Below are 22,673 nucleotides of genomic sequence, written 5' to 3'. Positions count from 1 at the left end.
ATTGCTTTTAAGTATCGAACTGAGAAAGTGACTCGGTAAGAAGAACGTGTGGTGAAATAGACGAATGAAATTATATAAACAGTTAATTTACTGTCATAACATATAAAAAGCTGACGCCTGTGAGATATCAGCAAAAAATTATAAAAATAGCTCACACCAAAGCCTTCACCGAGTATTCACCGGACAACCCGCTTCCAAGCTCCGCGAACCCTATTTCACTGCGCACGTGCTATGAGCGCAGCCCAGCTGTTGAAACCACTTGAATTCCCCCCAAACGCTGGGGGGAAATTACTGAATCGTTTGAACTACGATTTCGCGCGGTTGTTTTCATCGCGTTATTTTTCAACTTTATAAGTTGAATTTGCATTTTTGACGATTTGTTTCGGTAAGTCCCTACCGAAAGGTATCAGAATCTACAAAGTTGTGTTTTACGTTGCATGTGACCTTTAACCTTTCTGACCTGTGACGTCCTGCATCCATTACTGTTGCGAAAATGTTGTACTTTCAAACATGTATAACTCGTCCACGAATAGACTTTCAGCAATGAATTTTTACATCAGTTTAGAAGAAGTTAATGTCTATACAACCAAGTGGATAATTTTAAATAACGGAGACGTTGAGCGCGATGGTGACCACGTAGCACGGTCCCGATGTCGGGTCTCCTGGCTCTCAGTCCAATCTCTCTCAACCTGTTCCGTACAGCTTGACCGGATATCCTCCGAAGTCCAGGCACCCTGGCTTCTGTGCTCTCACCCGTGGCAGTACAATCACGCAAATGTAGTACCCGGATGTGAAATTGTCAGCTATGTAGGCATATTGAAATGCACGTCTTGACAGTTTCCTATGAAATTTAATGTGAATATACAATGCCTTTTAGAAATGATCAATTGCAGCATGTGGTATGTTTACGCCTCTGGATCAATACTAGGTGCTATTCAGCTCATAGGTATATTCTGGATTACCCTTTCTCAGTAAAGTACAGCTGAAGTTATTTTGGGAGTTGAGCATTTCATAAGTCACGCACTATCAAGACACTGAGCACATCGTGGGAATTTTCATAATTGTAGTATGAGTCAACTGGATCATTGACAGGGGCAGCAGTGAAGGGTAAAACTTGGGGGACAAAGCAACAGTACCCAATGTAGGCGTGGCTTCGTAGCGTCGGTCGGAACTATGCATATAGTCACAGATGGCGACAATGACAACTGTATGGACATTGCTAATACAGTATATAACTAATTTATCAATAACGTTGGCGAGCCTCAGCCCAGACACGCCCGACTCCAGCATATATATTTGGTGGTTTATTCTCGACGAAAGTTGCACGCTGTGAATGAGTAGCCGACCAAATAAAACTTCTCAATCTTTTCATTTCTTTTTCAAAACAATAAATCTATGAGTCCCAGTGGTAATGTATCCAAATTTAATGCCCACCAAACGTGATATACAGCATAATAATTCGATACCGTAAAGTCAGCCCGTCCATTATAATAAAACCAGATGCGTTACCCAATGTACTTTTAGAACATATATTGACTGTTTTTGCAACAATTTTAACAACATTATAACCAACACAAGTCCCTTATCAGCACAAGCCCCTTCCATATATTTCTTAACTGGGGTGTGGAAGAGATCTGATTGGGTATTTAAAGACATGGATATTGAAGTGGAACAAATCCTAACTTAGCTGATTTTCTGTTCAGTTGTTCATAGACTTGTGTAATGCAATGTTTAGCCACATCTAAATGCTTGCAGCAACAGGTAAATGCTTGCAGCAACAGGTAAACAACCCAACAGAGCGTGTATATTGTGTTACATGTAACCTGTGACACGAGAAATATTGACAAATAAAGTTAAGGTTACATCCGGCTATAAGTTAGCTTTCATAGCATCAAGTATAGGGTTATCATGCATGTGGTAGAAACAATGTTCCACATCAAACCCAGCATGTACGTTCTTAGTGACACCAAGACACAAAAATAACGTACATACATTGTATTCAAATTTAGTGGAGAATGAACCTGGCATTTGTCCAAAAACACCAAATTCCAAATTCCAAATTCACAAATTCATGCACAAATTAAATATGCAAACCTAACGACCCATGCGGGTCGCCTTGCCTTTCGGTCAAAATCGCCGCCCCCTCTGAGTAATCCTTGCTGTGTCTAAAGGTATGTAGGAGGCTATGATCGATCTATGTCTGTGTAAACAGAATCAATGCCAGGCTGGTGTCAGTACATATATATTCATGCTAATAATGGCTGTTTCCCCCTTCAATTGTATTAATAGGCTAGGGGGTGGCAACCATTATTGGCATGAGTATAGTTCTACGCCCTACATTGGTTATTGTTAGCCCCCCAGCCCCCAAGCTTTGCAGCTGTGAGGGTCACGTGCTATTCTATGACTAATCGTGCTATTCTATGACTAATGACGTCAACAGACCAAAAAGAACATACTTCCAGAAACGAAAGTGAAAGTAGAACGGTTTCTGGTAGACTTTAGGAAAGTTCCACGTGAAGCCGTGTAGCTCATACATTGACTGACGAGTTTACGTCACAGGTATTACAACCATATAAAAGCCGAGCGCTTCACAACACGCGCAGAAGACGGTACACATAGGACTGTTCGGGTAAGTCATTCATTCCTTACCAGTCAGTTTCATATCAAAACTGGCCGTCTAGGTTTTCTTAGTTATTGTACTGGATGCAGTTGTATCATTGCTTTATTAACTAATGTCAACCCTAATGATACATTAAATCCTTAATGCATCATTAGTTAATGGCAACGTTAAAAACGGTTGTATCAAACACTTATGAGCGTATCATTATCTAATGACGTCCTAATGTAAATATTTTCATTAAATCCGGGGATTTATCCTAAATCCTAAATTTTTCCCACAATTCCGCGACGTAAACACGGCTAAACCTCGGAACAAAAACAAATATTTCGCCGCTGTGAAGAAACACGTCTAACTAATTCTGTAACGTCGCCGATAAATCAAGAATCGGTTGGGATGTTTTGGAAAATACATGAACACGAACGCCGAAGTGAGCTTTCCGCCATATTGGATAGACCATTCTTAATGAGGCCTCATGAATATTCATATCTGTACCAAAACGAGGCTAAATGGGGCAAGGACACAATCGCATAATGGCGACAAATCTCAATGTATACTTCCTGGTTTCAATCTATTATATGGTCTCTGGTGGGACACAATGTGCAAGACAAAACCGGATGATTTTTTTCAAGTTTTTTCTTGACTGATTTGGAGGTGAATAATTAATTTACCTAAATGGACAAGTGGTACCTGCATGGGGAATATTTGAACCAATTTTCAATACTGTGTTACTATACCATAAAATTGATTTATTGTAGATCAGGTGTATTTATTCTGTTCCACTGTAACTGAAGACATTTTTAAGGAGAACATATCATAAGATTAACATAACAGGATTCACACTACAGCAAACAATTAACCCAAATAAATAACGAACACCTGGAGTGCAGTTAATAAAAAGAAAATTTGAAATGGTGTCTGAAAAGTCCAATAACAATAGACACATTCACAATAGCTTCCAACTGTAATACTGATGAATAACAATAAAATTTTCAGAGGATGCAAATTGAAAATATATTGGGTGCAATATTTATGTTGATAGAAGTATCCTTTTAGATTAGTCTGACATAAATGGCAACAATTACAGCTGGATCAATGCATAATTTATCATAGTTTTCTGCCCTTACACATTATCATAATCTCTTACCTATGAATGATATTTTTTTCTGATTCCCAACTAACACTTTTCAAACAGGATGAAATACATTCTTTTTCATCAGTTATTAATTAAACAGCAGCAAATGAGTTACATCTACAACTATGCCATTATGAAACACCTTTCTATTATTCAGTTAAATCCATCAATGTGTATGTATTACAGCTGTCTCTTTTTTCATCCATCATTTACACAACACAAAAGCACCAAACAATTTCATTTACATTCATGTCTGTCAATTTTTGTGCTGTTTGGGCAAGGTACTTCACAAAACCTGGGAAGATATTCAACAAATGAAAAAGTTCCAGCTAATCAGTGCCAATGTTTGAAATGATGGAATACTGTAAAATGTTCAATCAATTTTTATCATCATACATGAATTTACAAACTCCAAACTTTCCAAGTTCAAGTTTTCTGTTCAATTTTTCTTTTTTGTCATCCTTTTCCTTGAGTTGCCTCCCCTGTTCATGTAATGTTTGCTGGAGTTGTTCCATGTAGGACTGGGGGTCAGTGGCTGCTGTATCACTCTCTGCTTCACTGTAATATAAGCATTGTAAAGCATCAGTATTATCTCTTCGACCACACAAACAATAAATATATCTCTGGAATCAGTGTTTCCGTTCTCTGGTATATAGGAAAATTTGTTAGGGACCGGTAAATTGAAAGCCAGCTGGACACTGTGTCCGGTAAATAATCATGTACCGGTATTAACATAAAAAAATCATGGGTAAGCGAAATGACAGTCTTGGCTGTGCTTCCGTGGTCGCAAAAATTATTATGTTTTGGAAATACCCAGGCTAAAAATAACTTTAAAATGAGTACTTACAGTATGGTAACAGGATATGACCGGCAAATTTCATTCATGTCCGGTAACATTTTAGGTCGCCAGACACAGTGTCCGATACATAATTAAGTCAGCGAAAACACTGGGAATTACAAATATACATCAAGGAATAGAGGCTAACATCATTTCATATTTTAGACAGTATGGGCAATCAATATTTTTATATGTAAATAACATAGCATATAGGTCAAAGTTCAGTTGTATTAAATTCTTCAAAACCATGTCAGTTGGCAATATTAACTTAATACGATCTGACATTCTTACTGTATCTGAGATGGTGACTGTGGTAGATTCCTTATGGGAGGTTCCTGAGCTGGTGACATGCTCTCTGACTCTTAATTAGCAGCATCTGAAATGGATATTTAAACACTAAATATATTTCAGTTGGTGTAATTAGATTGTCCAGTAATATGTCCTGTATCCCTGAAGTACTGGTCAGTATGCAGTAATTTTGAAAGTAGATACATATTTAAGATTTTTTAACAGCATGTGTATGTCCTGCATATATACATGTATATGTACTTGAAATGTTACTTTGATTTGCAGCCAATCTAATTTCACGGATACAGAATATTTGCAAATAAAATTCCCATGCCATCATGACAAGAGTGTCTGCACATGTCCATATGCTTAATTTTTTTTAATATATTGGACCGTTCATAATTTATGACTAAGGGGGTGATGATGATTTTAGGTGCGGTGTTTGTGGGGGTTGGGGTGTCTCCCAGTTTGTTTTTGGGGGGAGGGTCAATTGTGTACATATGAACTAGGGGTGATCACTGATTTTGAACATGACAATGTGTGGGGGTGGGGGCGGGGGTGGGGTTTGAATGTGTCTGTGTGTGTGTGACATTCACATTGTACATGTGCCCCTGATATTAAAACCTTGCATAGTGAACAGATTGCACATTACACGGCAGATCTAGACTATGTCATGTGCCGTAATTATTTTGTACTTACTATGAATCATTTTCCAGGATCTCTCCGTATTTTCGTCAACCACTGCCTTCTTCTGATCTTATTCTTGGAAATATGGTGAACCACATAGGCAATTATCGGCATTTCTGACTTTTTCAATGAAAACAATAAAAACAAATAACCATACGCAGATAGTCAGAATGTTTCCGATTACTTACAGCATACATTTATGGACAAAGGTTCCCTCGCAAAATCGTGGGCACCCATATCCACCAAGCCGCCATTTCATGAGAAATCTGTCATCGTTAGTGATGTCAACATTTGTTGGACATATGCGGCAATTTCTTTGAGATGAAGGTCGGTTGAATAAGAGTAAACACAATCACACTGTCCTGTGGATTACACTTTTATTATTAATGTATATACTTTGCGTATCGTTCACATCGAAGTTAGTTTTTATGAAACTAACTTCATTATCAACATTTAGTATTTTAAACCTAAGTAAAACTGACACAATAAATAAATATGATTTATTTATATCATGAAATGTATATGTGCACACGTTTTAAAGGATATGTCTTGTTCATTGAATTTGTTTATGTTGTGTTATAGACAAAACAATGGCGAATAATCATTGGCCAGGTGCGCGTTTGTCACAAATGTTTTGAGTATAATTGTTTTCGATAATTCCGTGAACAAAGCATCACGAAAATATAGTGTCCTTATTCACAGCAAATTCTCGCCAAGAGATCTGAGTTACAATGACTTGGTATGAAGCATAGCGGAGTGAGGCCCCCTTGTCTTTATAAGCGTACATGACCTTTAAGTAGCCATTTGACGTCATAGGGGAAAATCCATTTTCAACACATATACAAGATTGAGTGTATAACGTTATATATAAGAACACAAACTAATTTAATACATACCTATGTCATTCAGGTATCAGGCAGAATTTTGTTCGCTCACACTTTCCGTAAAGATGCCAAATTGAAAATATAGTAGCACAGTACTGTTATCAGTGCACGATAAAAAGCAGAGAAATTTACTGCTTTTAACGAATAACAAAATTAGGAGTAACATTTAGCAGTGTCTACTTTTCAAACCGAGTTTATACCATGAGATAGGCCATTTAATACTCTACATGTCTGTGTAATTTTATTGCGGTAGGTAGATCCAGTGCGGCGCAAACGCAATTCTGGCGCAATGTTCACTTTTCCAGTAAGTTTGACCCGTGAAGATCCGGGGTAGAATACGTATTCAGCAACCCATTCTTGTCATAAAAGGCGACTATGCTTGTCGTAAAAGGCGACTAACGGGATCGGGTGGTCAGGCTCGCTGACTTGGTTGACACATGTCATCGGTTCCCAATTGCGCAGATCGATGCTCATGCTGTTGATCACTGGATTGTCTGGTCCAGACTTGATTATTTACAGACCGCCGCCATATAGCTGGAATATTGCTGAGTGCGGCGTAAAACTAAACTCACTCACCCACTCACTCATTTCCAGTAAGTTTAATGACGCTCTAATGATACCCCAGGACCTTCATTAAGTTGATGACGCGCTAATGACTAATGACAACACGACGTCATTAAAACGTTAGTACAACAGAATTTAATGATACATTACTTAATGAACGTTTAATGGCACGTTAATGCGTCATTAAAGTTTGATACAACCGGGTCCTGGGCTTTCGAACAATTTCCGCCAAACCCACTTTATGGCGAAGGAAGATATGGGACATTATCGGGTACATTCACGTGATCAAATGTGATAAAATGAAGATGTCATCGATATTTAATTAATGTGGAATGAAGAATGAGGACATTTTTTTATCGATATACAACTTATTTATTCTGCATAGGCGACGTTTCGACATAGATTCTGATGTCGTTGTCAAGCAAGTGGTACATGGGAAGTAATTTGGGTGATTATATACATGTGATGTTTATACAACAGATGAGGGATGAGGCGAAAATGGGTTGTTTATGAAATAGAAGAGGTTGAAAACACAGATGGTATACAGGATTAAGTAGGTTGATTGGAAGCCAGTTGAGAGGATATACATACGTCGTTTACGTAGGAGATTAAGATGTTGATTGTCAGCCAGTAGAGAATGATGTTCATATTTGTTTACATAGATGATTAAGGCGTCAGGAGGAGAGTATCTTATGGCTGACAACTTCTTTATTATGAGGAATACAACGCTTCGGAGTATATCCTTACCCCTACATCAGGTGAATGAAGGAGTGAGGATATACTCCGAAATGTTGTGTAATATAAAAAATGTTCACATGCTTAAGTTAAACATTGTTTACTAAAACTCTGCCGTCTTTCATCTACAGACTATTTACAATCACTTGTAACAACATGTTGCGAACGTACGTCGTATGTTATCTGCTCCTCATCAGCTGTCTGAGCGTCCGTGGCACAGGTAAGTGGACCCTCACAACCACCTGTCATGTTCCGTTAGGAAGCAGCTTCTTAACGACAATGTTCGGCTGTACTGACGGTACTTCAGCTTCTTCACACGACAATGTTCGGCTGTACTGACGGTACTTCAGCTTCTTCACACGACAATGTTCGGCTGTACTGACGGTACTTCAGCTTCTTCACAGGACAATGTTCGGCTGTACTGACGGTACTTCAGCTTCTTCACACGACAATATTCGGCTGTATTGACGGCACTTCAGTTTCTTCACACGACAATATTCGGCTGTACTGACGGTACTTCAGCTTCTTCACACGACAATATTCAGCTGTACTGACGGTACTTCAGCTTCTTCACACGACAATATTCGGCTGTACTGACGGTACTTCAGCTTCTTCACACGACAATATTCGGCTGTACTGACGGTACTTCAGCTTCTTCACACGACAATATTCGGCTGTACTGACGGTACTTTAGCTTCTTCACACGACAATGTTCGGCTGTACTGACGGTACTTCAGCTTCTTCACACGACAATGTTCGGCTGTACTGACGGTACTTCAGCTTCTTCACACGACAATATTCGGCTGTACTGACGGTACTTTAGCTTCTTCACACGACAACGTTCAACTGTACTGACGGAACTTCAGCTTCTTCACACGACAATGTTCGGCTGTACTGACGGCACTTCAGCTTCTTCACACGACAATGTTCGACTGTACTGACGGGACTTCAGCTTCTTCACACGACAATATTCGGCTGTACTGACGGGACTTCAGCTTCTTCACACGACAATGTTCGGCTGTACTGACGGTACTTTATTTTCTTCCCACGACAATGTTCTGCTGTACTGACGGTACTTCAGCTTTTCATACGACAATGTTCGGCTGTACTGACGGTACTTCAGCTTCTTCACACGACAATGTTCGGCTGTACTGACGGTACTTCAGCTTCTTCACACGACAATGTTCGGCTGTACTGACGGAACTTCAGCTTCTTCACACGACAATGTTCGGCTGTACTGACGGGACTTCAGCTTCTTCACACGACAATGTTCGGCTGTACTGACGGAACTTCAGCTTCTTCACACGACAATGTTCGGCTGTACTGACGGGACTTCAGCTTCTTCACACGACAATGTTCGGCTGTACTGACGGAACTTCAGCTTCTTCACACGACAATGTTCGGCTGTACTGACGGGACTTCAGCTTCTTCACACGACAATGTTCGGCTGTACTGACGGTACTTCAGCTTCTTCACACGACAATGTTCGGCTGTACTGACGGGACTTCAGCTTCTTCACACGACAATGTTCGGCTGTACTGACGGTACTTTATTTTCTTCCCACGACAATGTTCTGCTGTACTGACGGTACTTCAGCTTTTCATACGACAATGTTCGGCTGTACTGACGGTACTTCAGCTTCTTCATACGACAATATTTGACTGTACTGACGGTACTTCAGCTTCTTCATACGACAATGTTTGGCTGTACTGACGGTACTTCAGCTTCTCTCAGATACAAAGTCGGGGTGTAAATGGGAATGCAGAATGTATTTGCTCAAATTTGACCATGGTTGCCGCAAATGGTGTTCTCAACCGAGCGAGTTTAATGGCAAAATATCTGTCATATAAATGGAATATGTTAAAGGTGTACCAGCCTCTTAATAAACGTTATCCTCAAGATGAGATTTCTATCGCCTTATGTTACGGTTACCTATAAGGTCAAGGTCAGGGGAGCACGTTTGATTAAACGTGGGCTTAACCGTCACCGTTTGTCAGTCTGACGACAAACTATAAATAAACATGTGGCATGTGTAATGATTATTCCATTCTTAAACTAATGTGAACACAGTGAATACAGACAATGTGAACTAACACTCCCAGAACTGGCGTGTGTGGCTGAAATGTAAGATCGAGGTCGTCAGTTTTGTCATCTTGACCTTCTACCTAGCCCCGAATACCAATTTGGAAGAATAAGAATCCTAATGCATGAAATATTTATTCAAGAGGACAAGGAGAAGAGTTTCTTGGATAGCCCGTGGTGCTGGGTCCCCGCTGTTGCTGGTGGAGCAGTAGTAGGTGCGGTATTTGCTCCATGGGCCCTTGGGGTCGGGCTAGCAGGAATAGGGTTCACAGGAACAGGGATTACAGCAGGCTCATGGCAGCGGGTGCGATGTCTACAGCTGCGACGACGGGAGTGGGAGCGGGGGTCCTTGCAGCAGCACAGTCTGCAGGTACATTTGGAGCTTCTCCTAGTTAATTAATCACATAATCATTAATAACATTCTTACATTTTTATTCGACCTTGGTAAATCAAATATATGTTGTCAGCCATTATCTTGCATTATGAAATACTTTTGTCTTGTCACAGGGGCTGCTGGTGTAGCTGTAGGAACGAAGGTAGCAATGGCCGCAGGCGGGGCAGCCGTAGGCTACTTCACCAGCGGGTGCAAGGAGCCAAATCGTGAAGGAGACGAAAACAATTAGATAAGAAACTGACGATGTCAACTGGTTACAGGTCGCAAATAAACATCCATGTGACCCACGATCACAGTTTCTAATACATAGTATATTTCAAACCTTTTTGTCCTGATGTTTCAAACATTTTCATTTGATCTACCATGATGTTGAACTACACAAAACAACACATCCTACTGTCCAATCTGCAAGTTAATATTTGATGCAAAATAAGCTTTGATACATAATCGATGTTTTTTGGCGAACTTCAACAGTGTATTCTAAATAAAGACGTTGACATTCATACAAGTGTTTTCTAATGTATAATGTGAGTAAGTTTAGTTTGACGCCGCCGCTCAGCAATATTCCAGCTGTAACATATGTTATATTGGGATTCCACTTTCTCCCTAAAGTACAGATTCTAGTACTTTTATTGAGTCCCATCCAGGATTCGATCCCACACCCTCAGAGTCAGGCACCTAGTCGGCAGCACACAAAGTCAGCCGCCCAACACGCCCAACCACCGCGGCTTCCACCGTGTGGCTGAGCGGTATACATATGTTGTATTTGACCACTTTCTAAATGGCATTGTTCTTAATATTCAAGCTATATGACAGCGGTCTGTAATTAATTGAGTTTGGACCAGACAATCCAGTGATCAACAGCATGAGCAATTGGGTTGCGCAGCAGAGAGGAAAAATTACCAGTTTTTCTATATGCGAGCGAAGTTAGCAAATGTTGGCAACGTGCTTCCCTCGTTTCGGTTCGAAAAATATTTTTAATATCCAAAATTCCGCTGCCAGATGTATCACCCACACTCCTCGTCATGACCATATCACCCAGTACTACAGTCTCTACACGGGCTCCCCATCTCTGCAAGAATTTCTGACTCATGACTACCTTTTAGTCTAAGTAAACTTACAAAACGGTTTTGGGATTTTTCTTCCCCTGATCGCTGACACTGATCCATCAACAAACAAAAATCCGCACAAAACAGAGATATTTGACCTGCAGTATATACGCTTATGGCATTCGTCACCACTCGCCTCTTTCCATAACCTCCATTCGTCATCACTCGCCTCTTTCCGTAACCTCCAAGAAGACGCTATTCGGCTTGTCCTGGAATAACACGAGTTGGTCACGAATGACGCTTATGGGTTTCTGATGACATGGTTACTATTTGCTTATATTTTAGCAAGATGACATCCTTGAATATTGACAAACACGCTATTTTTAGTGACTGTTTACTCACTGCGTGTATCACTCGGAAGCGATCGTGTGGAAAATAGCAATTCGGAATCGTTCGAGTATTTTAGGTAAAGGTTCAAACGGTATGTGCGAATGTTAACTTTCGCGATTTGGTAAGCTGTATTCTGATTGGTCAGTCCTAAAGGTTAGCTAACGCGACCTTCTACTAGGTTTTGTTAGACTCAGTATAGCAGTGTAACGAATAATATTGAGCCGAGGTTTACTTAGACTGGACTGCCTCTACAACAATAACTTTCCCGACTATCTCAAACTACTCGTCTTCGTGTATGTACCCCAACGAAATCCCCAGTCCTCCTCTGACTCTCTCCTCACCCAACACATATCTCCAAACCAACTGTCTGACCCAGCCTTCACCTTTGCCAGCCCTCCACTGTGGAACTCTCATCCAAAGGAAATCGCGAGCACTTCATCAAAACTTTTCAATCTCAGCTAAATACCCATCTGTTCACTGTTGCCTTTCTGTAATACACATATGAACCATCTCCTTCCTCAATATTGCCACAGCGCCACTGAGCATCTCCACAGTGGGTATTTATAAATAAAGTATGTTTTACAGATTAAGATGAAAATGCAGAAGAGAGGGTTTGGGTGATCCTGGCACAGTCAGACTGGTAAGGCTCATCACCAGCTCAGGACCCTCGCACCCTCTACAAGCAGCCCAGACAGCGAATGGGACTTCTCCCAGGAAACACTGCCTAGTAGAACTTTCCGGAGAATATGTAGACTCCCCAACACTGCAGCCTTCTGCATTACCCAGAGTGTCAGAAGGGCTGTACTCCCAGCAGCTGGGAGTATGCATTTAATGTCCAGATCTGATATATTGTGCAGATACACACTAAACTCCAGACTTCCTATACTGGCTAGTTCTTTCCAGAGATTGTCGCGGAGTGTCATCGTGAGGTCACAGCCTGTTACTGCATGTACAGTTACATTGTCGTAAAACAGTCCTCACTTATGGCACAGTATATCTGATGGTTGAGTCCCATTTCGCCTACATCCTTTTTTGCCTACAGAAAACAGGTAGGCGAATAGGGAATAGACATTGCATCCCTGTTGAGAGAATGGCCTTGACTTGGAATTAAGGAAGGTCAGTTTCACAATGTGTGAGTAAAAAGATAAGTACATCTGATGTCGAGCTCCTCACAGAGGCACACGACCCGTGAAGGTTCCGGTTAGAATATTGGCCTTCAGTAACCCATGCTTGTCGTAAGAGGCGACTAACGGGATCGGGTGGTCAGGCTCGCTGACTGGGTTGACACATGTCATCGGTTCCCAGTTGTGCAGATCGATGTTCATGCTGTTGATTACTGGATTGTCTGGTCAGGAGTCGATTATTTACTGACCGCCGCCATATAGCTGGAAAATTGCTGAGTGCGGCGTAAAACTCACTCACTCACTGACAGAGACACACAGTAGAACATGGAAGTGTGCACTGTAATATGGGGGTACAGCTTACACAGCTTCCATGCGGAGTGCGTCTCTATTCTTGGGTGAATCTGTCTGAATATGTCGAAGTCTCTTTTGTTTGCTATTCCATCAGAGGCCATGTTCGATTTACGTCTCTCTGCAAACTTGATTAGTGCAGTGTATGAAACTCCAAAAATTTCAGCCCGACCACAGGGTTGGTTAGTTGTAAAACTTGCCAGCCCTGACCAAAACTTACCTGCCCACAAAATGTCTTCATGTACATGTCTAAATTTTAACCCGACCGTCGGGCAGGTGAATTTGAGAATCTGGCAGGTCGTGTTGAAAATAACCCGTCCCGGGTGGTCGGACAAGCAGCTATTTCGAACGCTGATTAGTGTCAGGTGGATAAAATCATTGTGCTACACGGAGCAGTTGTGTGGGTCACGAGCTATTTAGTCACTGGTAACGACACGAGACCCAGATGCTCATAGTTGAACGGTTTCTGGTAGATGGATGCCCCTTTAGGAAACTGCCACATGATGCAACGTAGCTTAAACATTTAATGAGGAGCTCACGTCATGGGTATTCCCGCTACTGTTGACAACCATATAAAAACTGAGCGCTTCACAGCACACGCAGAAGAGAAGTGGTAGACATAAGACTGTTCGGGTAAGTCATTCATTCCTGCCTTCTGGTTTTTCTTAGTTATTTTACTGGGCGTTCGAACAGCATTTGCCCTATACCCGACTGTGACGCCCCTTAACAACTACACGTCTAACACAGTGAGGCAGGCTGTGCTTTGCACGGCTGAGATTTATTTATCCAACTGTAATTGGGCTTCAACGAATTCATTTTCTTTGACTCGTGTACTCGAGGGGTCAGACTCGACTCGGACCCGAGTGGTTGTATCCCATTAGTCATACGCCCATTTCTCATACGGCCACTAGTCATACGGAACGGATCGGATTAGGGGCATGCTCCCATCGATACAATAGCCTCGTCCGCTTTTCTTGTGCGAGATACAAGATGATAGTCAAACATTATTCAATACGTCTACTCTGCATACCGATTGTTTTGAATATGTTCTTAGAAAAGGGGGTGGTGGAGTGGGGTAGGGTAAATATACTGAGTCAAAAAAGAAACTTCACAAAATGTAATTTGAAAAATAATGAATAATTTTTCTCTGATGATACATTTATGTATCCGAAATGGGATCCCTATCTTTCGACTCTAGAAAAACGTTAGCAAAACCCACTCAAACCCATCCATTCGTCGTGCAAATGACGTTAGTGCCAAATCAGGTTTTGCACGTGCAGTCGATCACGTGATCTTCGCACCGAGGTTTTCTTCATATGCACGTGTTTGTACTGGCCTCAAGAATTGAAAAAACACTTTTAAACCACAGTTATAACGGTACTTGAAATGCCACGATTGTCAAATGTGCAACGTGAACGTGCCGTTGGCATGTTGCAAGCGGGAAGATCAGTTATTGACGTCGCAAGAGCAATGGGATGCAGCCGTCGTACTGTGTATGACTTGCGAGGTCGTCTACAACAAACTGGCACCACTTCTGATCGCCCAAGGTCGGGTCGTCCACGTGTGACGACACGAGCAGAAGACCGTCAAATCGTCCTACGTCACCTACGTGACAGATTTCTGCCGGCTACACGAACCAGGGCTGAGATGTTTAGAGGTCGACTGTCCTCACAGACCATTCGAAATCGGTTGTGGGCTGCCAGTCTCCATTCTCGACGTCCATATCGTGGGCCAATATTGACGCCGTTTCATCAACGTCAACGTCTGCTGTGGGCCCAACGTCACCTCCGATGGACCGAGAGAGACTGGAATCGAGTCGTCTTAAGCGATGAATCCAGGTTTACCCTCAGATTCGCCGACGGCAGGCATAGATTCTGGAGACGACGTCGTGAACGGTATGCCCAATGTTGTGTACAGGAAGTCGGCAGATTCGGGGGGCGGAAGTTGCATGGTGTGGGGTGCTTTCTGTGGGAACAACCGTTCCCGACTTCTGGTCATCCGTGGAAACCTCACAGCTGCTGCTTACCGCGACCAGGTGCTCACTCCTGAACTCGTTCCTTTCATGATTTTTTTTCTTTTCAAAATGACGTTACAAATTTCATAACTGTAGTGACGCAATTTCCTGAATTTTCTAATAAAAAAGGGTTAAATATGATAAATGAAATGTCTTTAAGCTAGCATAATTTATGTTTTGCATAGTCAGATTACTACAAACGTAATCAACAACATTTCAAAGTGAAACAAGCAAACAAAACATGCCTACATGAAATATGCACAAATTTGGAGACTGACTCAAATAAACTCGTGTTCAATTCATTTTGTTTCGTTTCATGAATATGGATCATTCACTGTACCTACAGAGGTACTACGGGTTCATATATACGAGCAATCAACCATGTTTATTCAGACGCATGACTAATGGGCTGACACAACCCGAGCAATCGAAATACATAAGAACATTAAAAATAAATTAAAAATATCAGCAGAACATAACTCCAGATTCAAAGACAGGTGAACAGTTAGTATTTTGTCAAGTCACCATGGGCAGCAATGCAGGCTTCAATGCGGCGGGGCATACTACTGATCAAAGAAGTAAGAAAGTCGTGGTCCATGCTGTCCTAATATCGGACCACCTCTTCTTTCATTTCAGCAATATTTGTCAGATTTTTCTTATTGACACTTTCCTTCATAAGTCCCCAAACATTTTCTATTAGATTTAGGTCAGGGCTATAGCTTGGCCAATCTAATAATGTCATATTTTGGGTCCGAAACCAGGCCTGTGAATGCTTTGGACGATCATTTGGGTCGTTGTCCTGCTGGGAAATCCAAAAGTTTCCATAGACCACGTGAGCAGATGGAAGTAAATGTCCCTCGAGAATATCTGTGTACGCTCACTGTTCATATTCCCTTCAAATACACAGAGGGGCGTTGCCCCTAACACAGATATGCCACCCCACACGTTAAATTTCGGACTGTACTTTGGGCGCTGATATTATGGTTTTTCAGTTTGTTTGGTCCAGAATTTCAGTGTATTAGGAAACAGACACACAGAACTTTCATCTGAGAAAATCACATTGTCCAAGTTAAAATGTCTATGCTGTAAGCACCAGTTCAACTTTCGCTTGTTTCTTTCAGGTTTCATGATCGGTGATGGAATTCCTCGACTTTTCTGCCAACCCATTGCATGCAGCTCAGTTCTAATTGTCTCCTTACAGACAGCCACAGTTCCTCTATCAATCATATCCAGCCTTAAGTTTTCTTAACTCCTTCGTTTGTTTTTAGAAACAAGAATACCAAGCCGCCTCCTGTCACCGACAGTCTATTTTCTGGGCCTACCTGCGCATCCCTGGTGCTCAATGCCATATCCATTTGCAATATTTTTCAAAACACGATAAACAGTGGACAAAGGGATGCCTGTTCTAATTGAATTCACTTTAGCTTATCTGATGTCCTTGTTATAATACTCTAAAATCAACTTCCTCTTCTCTAAATCATCCATACTGAGGATCACTGAAAATGTCGTCTGCTAGCAAGTAAACAAAGGGGGATAACTCTTCACCAACTAATGAAAAAGGATTAACGGAGTTGTCTCTCTTGAATGAAACCAAGTACTTGATAGCTGGTCAAGGTTGTTTATACTAGAAATCCAATTAAATATATTCCTAAAATTCCCAATAAATTCTGGTCATACTATATCACTGCACAGGGGGTATTCGACTGTACATTAAAACCGGATGTTGTACCTCTGCAACAACCCATTTTCCACTGTACAGTGTTCCAGGGACAACCCAGCCTTCACGTTCACGGTAATTACAGACAATATTTTGAATAGAACCGGCTTAAAGTGTGTGTGTCGACAGATGAAGCTTTCTTGTAAAAGTGTCGAATACAGTGATATAGATGGTTTCTTTCATACAGTGTTTTCCTGTGCAGGCAGATTTTATTATATACATGCCGAATGCATGTATTGTGAATGTTTCAAGCCTTTGTTTTGACTGAAACTAAACTGTACGCTGAAGAGTGGTTGCTACTGTCCCAGGCTGTGACTGTACGGGTAGTTGCTACTGTCCCAGGCTGTGACTGTACGGGTAGTTGCTACTGTCCCAGGCTTTGACTGTACGGGTAGTTGCTACTGTCCCAGGCTTTGACTGTACGGGTAGTTGCTACTGTCCCAGGCTGTGACTGTACGGGTGGTTGCTACGGTCCCAGGCTGTGACTGTACGGGTAGTTGCTACTGTCCCAGGCTGTGACTGTACGGGTAGTTGCTACTGTCCCAGGCTGTGACTGTACGGGTAGTTGCTACTGTCCCAGGCTGTGACTGTACGGGTAGTTGTGCCTTTACAGAGTGACTGAGTCCTGTGATAGGTATTCGGAAAAGGTAATTTCTCAAAGACTTGCATGTTTATTTGGTGTATCATAAATAAGTTTCAGTATATCAGTTCCGGGTGGATATTTGTGAACATTTGCAGGTAAATGTGAAGTCCTAGCTATGTACATAGTTAAGATTCAGCTATCCGACAACTTCTTTACTAATTACATCACTGTTACGCCATATGCTATGTTTTGAACACTCATTTAGGAAAATAAATCGTGCTATACTAAAGTGAACATGCAGTTCGACGTGTACTGCACGGATTAAATTCTTTTCAGAAATGAATGTTTAGGCCCTAGGCGAGTCTAACCTTTCCTTAAAATCGTTACAAGTTGTCACAAGTACCACAACTACGACACTCATATGCGATGGATGCGGGCGAAGCTTCAAAACTAAGTGTGGCTTTAAGCTTCAACCTGACCGCATCTACAAGAACAAATGGAGATTCGAATGTGTTCAAGTCAAAACATGGATTACACAACAGTCTCGTTTCCTGCTGACTGGGTTCCGTTAATACACGACACATATGGTTTGTGATTGAACTTTCAGAGGATTTGAAGTATTTGTCACTTCATGGTATTTTGTTTAATGTGTATCCTGCTTTCCTAAAGTTTGCTTTCACACAGTTTGGACAATGTTTGTAAGTTCAGTATGTTTTATCCTGCACTGTACTTCCTGGGGATTAGTTAGTCTATCAAGCAAGAACACAGTTACAATGTTAAGGAAACGTGTACTCCAAAGCTTGGTAAAACGGGCCATGACTGCTTTCTAGGTGTGTGTTTTAATCGGTTTAGGTGGTTATCCCTTGTTCTAACGACCATTTCAGTGTTAGGATTCTCTAAGAGTGTACGTATCTTGTTAACTTGTTATATTTTCAAAAGTTTTCAATTCTTGTTGAATTCCCGTTGGATTTAAGCAGCCCAATATGTTACCTTGGCAAAATAAGTGATTTCACTCAAATACAACGTGATATTTTTTTCTATATTTTCGAGAGCCATTTGCACCGTTAACGTGAGAGCGTTATTTAAAGTGTCCATGGATATGTGAATTAAATAACATGCATACAGTAAATCCTCCATTAGTTCCTGTTTGCATTCGTTGAGGAACACGATTCCAGAGTATGTTATTATGCGGCGGGCAATAGCAAGATGACGGTATGGGAGGGTCGGGAGAATTTCAATGGAAATTAACAGTTTCGAACTGTCTCCTAACCACTCTCCGACAAATCTCAGTTTTGTATCATTTTTGTTTTCGTTTCTGAAGCCTCGTAATCTGTGAAGTGATGAACGTTTCACAGTCGTCAATATGTTGATTTTCAATAGCTACGCGAATTTGATTTAGTGAATTTATTGTCTCTTCATTGAACATTCGTTGAATTTTGTCACCCTCCCAAGTCCATGCATAATCCTTTTCAGCACGCAATTTCTGGACATCTTTGGTGGTCTGGTGAAATTCTTCTTTCAATGTTCAGATGTGGTCATTAGGGTTTCACCAAACGGACGCAACTCTTCACATCGAATTAAGCAAACGGACATTTTTGGGGCATTATTCACCTATTTACACATTACAGTATTGTTTACAACTGTCTTTCATCCACAGACTATTTACAATCACTTGTAACAACATGTTGCGAACGTGCGTCGTATGTTATCTGCTCCTCATCAGCAGTCTGGGCGTCCGTGGCACAGGTAAGTGGACCCTCACAACCACCTGTCATGTTCCGTTAGGAAGCAGCTTCTTCACGACAATGTTCGTTTGTACTGACGGTACTTCAGTTTCTTCACACGACAATGTTTGCTTGTACTGACGGTACTTTAGCTTCTTCACACGACAATGTTCAGCTGTACTGACGGTACTTCAGCTTCTTCACGCGACAATGTTCGGCTGTACTGACGGTACTTCAGCTTCTTCACACGACAATGTTCGGCTGTACTGACGGTACTTCAGCTTCTTCACGACAATCTTCAGCTGTACTGACGGTACTTCAGCTTCTTCACAAGACAATGTTCTGCTGTACTGACGGTACTTCAGCTTCTTCACGAGACGATGTTCAGCTGTACTGATTGTACTTCAGCTTCTTCACACGACAATGTTCGACTGTACTGACGGTACTTCAGCTTCTTCACACGACAATGTTCGACTGTACTGACGGTACTTCAGCTTCTTCACACGACAAGGTTCGGCTGTAATGACGGTACTCCAGCTTCTTCACACGACAATGTTTGGCTGTAATGACGGGACTTCAGCTTCTTCACACGACAATGTTTGGCTGTAATGACGGTACTTCAGCTTCTTCACACGACAATGTTCAGCTGTACTGACGGTACTTCAGCTTCTTCACGCGACAATGTTCGGCTGTACTGACGGTACTTCAGCTTCTTCACGCGACAATGTTCGGCTGTACTGACGGTACTTCAGCTTCTTCACACGACAATGTTTGGCTGTACTGACGGTACTTCAGCTTCTCTCATATACAAAGTAAATGTAAATGGGAATGCAGAATGTATTTGTTCAAATTTGATCGTGGTTGCCGCAAATGGTGTTCTCAACCGAGCGCTTTTAATGGCAAAATATCTGTCATATAAATGGAATATATTAAAGGTGTACCAGCCTCTTAATAAACGTTATCCTCAAGATGAGATTTCTATCGCCTTATGTTACTGTCACCTATAAGGTCAAGGTCAGGGTAGGACTTTTGATGAAACGTGGGCTTAACCGTCACCGTTTGTCAGTCTGATGACAAAATATAAATAAACATGTGGCATGTGTAATGATTATTCCATTCTTAAACTAATACAGACAATGTAAACTAACACTCCCAGAACTAGAATGTTCTGGCATGTGTGTGGCTGAAATGTAAGATCGAGGTCGTCAGTTTTGTCATCTTGACTTTCTACCTAGCCCCGAATACCAATTTGGAAATTCAAGAGGACAGGGAGAAGAGTTTCTGGGATGACCCGTGGTGCTGGGGCCCCGCTGTTGTGGGTGGAGCTGTAGCAGGGGCGGTACTGGGTCCAGTTGCTCTGTGGGCCGGGCTTGCAGGAATGGGGTTCACAGCGTCAGGGATTACAGCAGGCTCCCTGGCAGCGACTGCGATGTCTACAGCTGCGACGACGGGAGTGGGCGCGGGGGTCGTTGCAGTAGCACAGTCTGCAGGTACATTTGGAGCTTCTCCTAGTTAATTAATCACATAATCATTAATAACATTCTTGTATTTTTATTCGACCTTGGTAAATCAAATATATGTTGTCAGCCATTATCTTGCATTATGAAATACTCTTGTCTTGTCACAGGGGCTGTTGGTGTAGCTGTAGGAACGAAGGTAGCAATGGCCGCAGGCGGGGCAGCCGTAGGCTACTTCACCAGCGGGTGCAAGGAGCCAAATTGTTAAAAAGGAGACGAAAAGAATTAGATAAGAAACTGACGACGTCAACTGGTTGCAGGTCGCAATTAAACATCCATGTGGCCCAAGATCACAGTTTCTAATACATAGTATATTTCAAACCTTGAATTTGATGTTAAATAGTAAAAACTTATAATCTAATCTGCAAGTTAATATTTGATGCAAAATAAGCGTTGATACATAGTCGATGTTTTTGGCGAACTTCAACAGTGTATTCTAAATAAAGACGTTGACATTCATACAAGTGTTTTCTAATGTATAATGTGAGTGGGTTTAGTGTTACGCCGCACTCAGCAATATTCCAGCTGTAACATATGTTATATTGGGATTCCACTTTCTCCGTAAAGTACAGATTCTAGTACTTTTATTGAGTCCCATCCAGGATTCGATCCCACACCCTCAGAGTCCGGCACCTGGTCGGCAGCACACAAAGTCAGCCGCCCAACACGCCCAACCACCGCGGCTTCCACCGTGTGGCTGAGCGGTATACATATGTTGTATTTGACCACTTTCTAAATGGCATTGTTCTTAATATTCCAGCTATATGGCAGCGGTCTGTAAATAATTGAGTTTGGACCAGACAATCCAGTGATCAACAGCATGAGCATCGAACTACGCAATTGGGTTGCGCAACAGAGAGAAAAATTACCAGTTTTTCTATATGCGAGCGAAGTTAGCAAATGTTGGCAACGTGCTTCCCTCGTTTATGTTCGAAAACTATTTTTAATATCCAAAATTCCGCTGCCAGATGTATCACCCACACTCCTCGTCATGACCATATCACCCCCCGTACTACAGTCTCTACACTGGCTCCCCATCTCTGCAGGAATTTCTGACTCATGACTGCCTTTCAGTCTAAGTAAACTTAGGCTCAGTATTATTCGTTACACTGCTATACTGAGTCTAACAAAACCTAGTAGAAGGTCGCGTCAGCTAACCTTTCAGCGACCTATGACCGCCCAATCAAACGCGAGACTGCCGAACGGATTCACCCAGTCCGACTACTTGTTAGGGTTCGGCGGGATTTACAAAACGGTTTTAGGATTTTTCTTCCCTGATCGCTGACACTGAGCTATCAACAAACGCAAATCCGCACAAAACAGAGATATTTGACCTGCAGTATATACGCTTATAGCATTCGTCACCACTCGCCTCTTTCCATAACCTCCATTCGTCATCACTCGCCTCTTTCCGTAACCTCCAAGAAGACGCTATTCGTCTTGTCCTGGAATAACACGAGTTGGTCACGAATGACGCTTATGGGTTTCTGATGACATGGTTACTATTTGCTTATATTTTCGCAAGGTGACATCCTTGAATATTGACAAAAATGCTATTTTCAGCGACTGTTTACTCATTGCGTGTATCACTCGGAAGCGATCGTGCGGAAAATAGCATTCGGAATCGTTCGAGTTTTTGAGGTAAAGGTTCAAACGGTATGTGCGAATGTTAACTTTCGCGATTTGGTAAGCTGTGTTCTGATTGGTCAGTCCTAAAGGTTAGCTAACGCGACCTTCTACTAGGTTTTGTTAGACTCAGTATAGCAGTGTAACGAATAATATTGAGCCTAGGTTTACTTAGACTGGACTGCCTCTACAACAATAACTTTCCCGACTATCTCAAACTACTCGTCTCCGTGTATGTACCCCAACGAAATCCCCAGTCCTCCTCTGACTGTCTCCTCACCCAACACAGATCTCCAAACCAACTGTCTGACCCAGCCTTCACCTTTGCCAGCCCTCCACTGTGGAACTCTCCTCCAA

General features: G+C 41.8%; 1 protein-coding gene across 7 annotated transcripts in view; it reads left to right on the top strand.

The window, feature by feature from the left end:
• Positions 1–22,673, top strand: part of LOC124290257 (interferon alpha-inducible protein 27-like protein 2A) — a 117,336-nt gene that overhangs the window by 15,453 nt on the left and 79,210 nt on the right. The window contains exons 1-4 of one of the 7 annotated variants that reach the window (XM_046726980.1): positions 2,441–2,629; positions 7,880–7,968; positions 17,155–17,158; positions 20,443–20,663. In XM_046726980.1, coding sequence (XP_046582936.1) covers positions 7,905–7,968; positions 17,155–17,158; positions 20,443–20,663 — 289 coding nt within the window. In that variant the 5' untranslated portion in view covers positions 2,441–2,629; positions 7,880–7,904. Of the gene's footprint in view, positions 1–2,440; positions 2,630–7,879; positions 7,969–9,973; positions 10,201–10,337; positions 10,728–13,594; positions 13,769–17,154; positions 17,159–19,106; positions 19,196–20,435; positions 20,664–20,800; positions 20,913–22,673 lie in introns of those variants that run through there. The other 6 variants (XM_046726984.1, XM_046726983.1, XM_046726982.1 and 3 more) reach the window with 6 other exon arrangements.

This window comes from Haliotis rubra, unplaced genomic scaffold (genome assembly GCF_003918875.1).
Source record: "Haliotis rubra isolate DU_JTF1 unplaced genomic scaffold, ASM391887v1 Scf46, whole genome shotgun sequence".
Taxonomy (NCBI): domain Eukaryota; kingdom Metazoa; phylum Mollusca; class Gastropoda; order Lepetellida; family Haliotidae; genus Haliotis; species Haliotis rubra.
This window is presented reverse-complemented; position numbering and strand designations above follow the sequence as displayed.